The sequence below is a fragment of the Aplysia californica genome, unplaced genomic scaffold, assembly GCF_000002075.1.
Source record: "Aplysia californica isolate F4 #8 unplaced genomic scaffold, AplCal3.0 scaffold00295, whole genome shotgun sequence".
Classification (NCBI taxonomy): Eukaryota; Metazoa; Mollusca; class Gastropoda; order Aplysiida; family Aplysiidae; genus Aplysia; species Aplysia californica.
The window spans coordinates 464,593-470,944 of NW_004797565.1; the positions used below are offsets into that span (position 1 = coordinate 464,593).

General features: G+C 37.5%; 1 protein-coding gene across 1 annotated transcript in view; it reads right to left on the reverse strand.

Annotated features, from left to right (window-relative positions):
• Nucleotides 1-2,311: 2,311 nt before the first annotated feature.
• The window catches only part of LOC101852553 (sodium-dependent noradrenaline transporter), a gene marked incomplete at its 5' end in the record, with an annotated part of 24,324 nt that continues 20,283 nt past the window's right edge, over nt 2,312-6,352 (reverse strand). The window contains 2 exon segments of the mRNA XM_035970622.1: nt 2,312-4,046; nt 5,354-5,428. Of these exon segments, the coding sequence (XP_035826515.1) occupies nt 4,023-4,046; nt 5,354-5,428 (99 nt within the window).

The following is a 6,352-nucleotide window of genomic DNA, read 5'->3' on the forward strand; positions in this document are numbered from 1 at the left end:
AATCATTTATGATCATGCCATCTTGCACGCAATTTTTTCAAAACTTAAACATTACCCTGGGATAACAACCAGAGCTCTACTGTACCTTGAACAAAATAGCACATAATATTCTTATTCTCTAGACTAAAACCGAAATACAAAGACTTAAATAGGTTCGTTGTTGTTTTCATTTTTGGTGTTACCCACAAATGTATACACGCGCCATCGACAGAAGTCTTTGCTCATTTTGATGCCACATTCCAGGCTCAGAACCACGTTTTCTGCTTTATGCAGAGAAATATAAAAAGTAGCAGTAAACAAAGTGCCTTGTGCATTCACCCTTTCCATTGCACAGATACTGTTGTGATGTACAATACAATTTTGATTTAAAATGGAAGTTATTCTTTGCTAATTACAAAGAGAGGCTAGACATTTCATACGAGAGTTTGTGTTACTCAAGGCCGGGTTTCTCCCTCTGGCAGATAAAAGAGGTTACCATGTCAGAGAAAAAGAAAACCACAACAAAACAAACAACGTAATTTTGCAAAATGTTGAAGTTCTGTCATATGTAGCACAGATCATGAACATTAGTTTCTTGTTGTTCTCCAGTCAGTTATGGAAAAAAGGGAATATTATAGAGAGTTTTATGATAAGTATGTACACGCATAATGAATTAAAGAGTTTCACAGTTTATCTACTCTTCCAAAATGAGGTAGGTTACTACATGATGATGAGGAGTATCAATTCAAACAAGTTCATCAAAAAGCTCCTTATGACAACCACACACTCACACATAATACTTAGAGAACTCAATGAATATATTCGTCCTGACGTATATTATTTATACAGACTATCACTTTGAGATAATGATTTAACAGATCCACATATCACACACAACAATTGTTATATTTTCCACCTATAAGAAAAAACAGACGAGTATAAAAACCCAAAACAAACAAAACTGCAACAAATAATAAAAACACACAGAAAAAACTCATCCTCAAAGTTGAACCCAACCGTACAATTAAAGGTCATAGCAAAATTCGGCCCTTATTTAAAAAATGTTAATGGGTTTTAAAAAGTCCTCTTGCATGAAGTCAAGGCGACACAAATATGGCCACCACGAAGGGTCACTGGGCCTGCTGAGTCAAGAATGGGTTTTTTTTTTCTTTAATGGGCAGGTGAATTACATTTTATTTCACCTAGTTTAACATCTATTAAGACAAAGGAAGCATCGAAGCTGGCAATATTTGAATAAATATCTTTGTCAAGACACAAAGTCTGTGTAAAAAAACGTCAGACAAGCTCCTTCCCCGAGAACAGAAATGGTGTTTTGCTCACTTACAGGACACTGTTCTCATATGTAACAATCTTAGTTCCATTTGAGTGAATTAAGATAGTAGGAGGTAAAATATTATATGATTGAGTTAAAGTGAGTCTTATCGAATTAATAACAGCCAGACTGGCAGCTTGGCAGCCAGCTGGACAAAGACACAGAAGACAGAACAAAGACAGATTGAACAATCATTAAAAGAGAGAGAGAGAGAGAAAGAAAGAAAGAAAGAGAGAGAGAGAGAGAGAGAGAGAGAGAGAGAGAGAGAGAGAGAGAGAGAGAGAGAGATATGAACAAGCAAAAAAAGGTTGGGGGGGGGAGTGGGGGTTGCTAACCTGTATAAGATTTTTCTCGGAAAGTCTTCACAAGAAGCGACTATGCCAAAGCTTTGCTTTTGATCTTTGTCACCTTTCAGTATAAGGTATTACAATTCTAAACAGAGCAAGCAATTTTTTAGACAATGAAATTCAAAGTAAACGTATGTGTAGAATTAATTTCGAGTTCAGTACGTCACAATTAAGCTTCTGCCACGAGATGATATGGGCTGGGCTGCCCTCAATGTGACTCAAATACAGCTGAGAAAGATAGGACCGTCACAAATATAGCATATTGATGTAATCACCCTCCCCCCTCTCTCCCTCTCTCTCTTTCTCTGTCTACCTCTCTCTGTCTCCTTCTGTCTGCCTGTCTGTCTGCCTGCCTGTCTGTCTGTCTGTCTGTCTGTCTGTCTGTCTGTCTGTCTGTCTGTCTGTCTGCCTGTCTGTCTGTCTGTCTCTCTCTCTTCTCTCTCTCTCTCTCTCTCTCTCTCTCTCTGTCTCTCTCTCTCTCTCTGTCTCTCTCCATATACAACGTGGCAAAGAGTAGTCACGTCCAGTAAAAGGTCTGTCTGCATTATAAATTTACGGGGTAAGCTCCTGTGGATCTACTTTCATCTTAGCGATATTTATAAACCGTTGGCTACAATTCTTGGTCTGAAAAACTTTATTTTCTTCTTTATTACCAAACGTTTAGATGGCTATATTCGATCGACTAAAATCACAAGTTAATTTTTTTATCATACAAAATGAAAATGAAAAAAAACCCATACTAGATCAATAACGAGACTTCGACACATAGATAAATCCCGTTTAAATAAACACTCGTACCTATCGAAATACTATAGTCGAACAAAAAGTCGTAATATTATTAGATGAATTTAAAAAAAATAAACTTTTATTGTGCTCAAAAGAAACTGTTAACGTTGATGTATAGGCCTAATGCTTACTCTCTTTGTTGTCGGACACAAAAGAAGGGAGTTTGAGGAACACTATTATTATTACATCACGTTTCATCCAAAGAAAGAGAGACTTGTATGAAAAAAACCTGCAGTTTAAAAATCACCCGGTGTAAATAAAACTTTGTCTTAAAAAACAAGTACACGCACAGCCAAAATGTTGGATAGAAAATGATGAATGAACATTTCGTGGAGCGAAGCAGTATCGATTAAACCACTTGTTGTATGTATACCGTGGGCCTTATAGAAACAGTTATGAGGTACAATAATGCAATGCAATTATGAGAGGCAATTTGAAGCCTGGTAAGGGCAAGTGTTTTTTTTTTTTGGTTGTTTATTTTGTTATATTCAGCCACAAATGGGAGTCTACATTCAAAAATCATTTAATTGCTTGTTGTCTAAGAATTGACTTAAATCACTATGCCACTCATAGAACTTGGCAACGGAAAACATAACAATATTATGAATTATAATGGTTTATCAAAATAGAAAAATAAGAAAAACATTCATAGCCTTTGGCTCGACAAACATAGCTTACAAAATCGCATACTCATGATACTTTTGAGTCATATAGTGATAATAAATACGAAGGAAAGGGTGTCAGGTAATGTAGAAGAGTAGGGTTTGCTCAAAACATTCACACTTGAAAAAGAAATAAAATTGTATCATCCAATATAATAAGTTACATAAATCATTCACCAAGAAGTCTTAAAGACTTACATGAGATGGATATAGTGGTATTGCAGTGGGGTGTGTACTATCTGGGTGTTGTGGCGTTACATGAGACCCTTTCAGGATGCCGTTGTTGTTAAGTCGTTAAAGGTCAACTGACACAATTAAGGTGAAGTTGTTACTTTTAACCTCTTTACTGATGTGTACACATTAGTCTACTCACTTGACACTGGCTTCTGGGAGATATTTTTGAAGATGTATTGCAACTTGTGCAACTTCCTATTCTAAATAATTTAGTATGACTTTGTTTAAACCTCCCCTGAATGAACATTTTGTCTTGTCCCTACCGACAGTAATGGAAATGATTTAGCAATGAAGTGTAGATCTGCATCACTGATTTGATCCCGGGAACGCGACGACAAGAATTCCAGCAATATGAAAGTAAGCATCAGTCTATATCATGACTACATAATATAGAGGGATTCCTTGTAGGTTAGAACTGTGTTGTTAATACCAAGAGCTCTATACGTCAGTGTTTGCATCGATAAATTCCTTGATTCAATTTCGAGTAATCATTAGCAATGAGGAATATATACATGCATGGATTGTCTGTTGCGTTTCATAAGCGTGGAAGAATGTAAGTGGAAGATCCCTTTCGCCAAGTTTATTATGACATAGGCTTGAACACATGACATAATGGATGAAACCCACACTCTTGCAATAGGCGTAAGAGGCTAATTGCTATATCTGATGCAGTGCTTATCATTATAGGGACATCCAATGTGTTCTCTGTGGAGGACAGGAAAGATCAGGATTTCATTATGCTTCTTTGTTCACGGTACCAAAAAGAATACAGTGCAGACTTTGTTAAATACATATCGCTATAAAATTACAAGACGACAAACAGATGTAAGCAAATCAAAGAAGAAAAAATAATTAAAGGGCTTACGTTATGTCATGATATTGATATTATGAGCGCAAATCTTTTGATAACCGGGGGTTAAAAAAACACTTTAAAAAAGACATATATACACCAAAATAATATATTCTGTAATATTATTTATAGCTTTCCTGAGTGACCACGTTTCAGTACACTCGAGAAGGTACCAAGGTTTTTTTTACACAAATCATTTCTGCGTCATTTGTATACATTTTCTAACCAGTACAGTGGGCAGCTTTGCAGCGAAATCCAACCTTTCAAGTCTACTAAACGACCACTCAGACTTCCACACACTAACTTTCCAAAACATACACACATGCATACATACACACACACACACACACACACAGAGAGAGAGAGAAACATACGCGCAAACAAAAACAGAAAGAGAGAGAGAGAGACAGACCGGAAGAGAGAGAGACAGACAGAGAGAGAGACAGAGAGAGAGACAGAGAGAGAAATAGAGAGACAGGGAGACCGACAGACAGACAGACAGACAGACAGACAGACAGACAGACAGAGAAAGAGAAAGAGAGAGAGAAAGAGAAAGAGAGAGAGATAGAGAAAGAGAGAGACAGAGAAAGAGAAAGAGAGAGAGGGAGAGAGAGAGAGAGAGAGAGAGAGAGAGATAGATATATATATATATATATATATATATAGAGAGAGAGGGGGGGGGGGAGTGATGCAGACACGCTTACTTCTGGCCTTGTCCGAGGGCAAGAAGCTTTTTTCATATTGTTTTTGTTTGTTTTTTCAGTTCAATTGCTCCTCCCTCCCCTCCCCCTAAAATAAAAACAACTATAACCAACAAAAAACATTAATAAAAACAAATAATTGAAACGACAACAAAAAATTCCCACATTAAGCCCCCCCCCCCCCCCAACCCCTCCCTAGACAATATATAGAAGGAAATAAAATAGAATAGAATAGAATAAACTAAATAAACTAAAATAAAATACATTCTGGGATAAAATAAGGTAAAGTAAAATATGACGAAGTGTAACAAATCAAAATAAGATCAATGAAATGAATCAATAAAAATAAATTAAGATAAAATCCCATCTTTGACAGGTTAGAATTTGAAAACCCTAGATCGTACCCAATCAAGAGAACAGGATTGAGCATAATATGGAGTGTAGAACACGCAACAGCTTACCTGAAATCTTTTCACATGTCCTGTTCTTTCAATGTCCTCGTGCTCCCACTGTGGGGATATGCCTAGAGCCAGACGCTGGGGAATGTGGAGCAGTCCAAATTTGATAGGTTAGTGCAGTGGTAGACCGAGGGATATATAGATTGTAGATTGTCTACTAAAAAATATAAAAAATTAAAAATTACAGTTTCATTTGTCCCAGAAGGGTACTTTGGTTTACAATAGCAAATATACTATATATTACATAAATACATAATTATAACTACGTACATACATAAATACACAATATTACACAAATACAGAACAGTTTAATACCATGCCACTGTCGGTCGCCACACACTGAGCAGCGCCCTGTATTTTGAGCTATTGTTGTTGTGTCTTACCAAAGGACATAACCCAGTGACCACCCATCTGATCCCCGTGTCACCGACACTACGAGGGTGCGGAGTTAGCTCAACTGGTATTATGCTGGATTACGGAGCGGATGGCCACGGTCAAAATAGTCGCTTTTAAGCGCAAGGGGGCTATCCCGAAAAATGCTGTTTTGAGAAAATCAAAGGTAAAGCTTTTGCCCCTTGTTCAGTTTCTTTATAAATCAAGGAGAGTTTTCTCTATAACCAAACAAATATACACATCAATGAAATCAAACATCCCCTATAGGTAGGGCAATGCCCACTCTTGGTGTAGGTCAAGAATTCTGGAAACCCCCGAAATCTGGGTGAGCCCGCTTGTCCTTAGAGGTGACCAAATCTTCAACGGGGAGTTCTGAACCTAGGGTTGTGTAAGGGAGGTTTCGAGGCGATCTACCCATTTGGCTTGGTCCTATCGGAGTTGGACGGTGAATAAGGAACTTTAGCCTCCCGAGTAACTTTGGTTTTTTACTTACCTAGTTACTTGGTTACCCTACCAAAGTATGCGGAAGGCCCGGGAAGTTGTCGCACTAATAAGGCAATCCCCAATGTCCGGATCGAATGCGGGAACAACTATACCTTTAGTTACTTG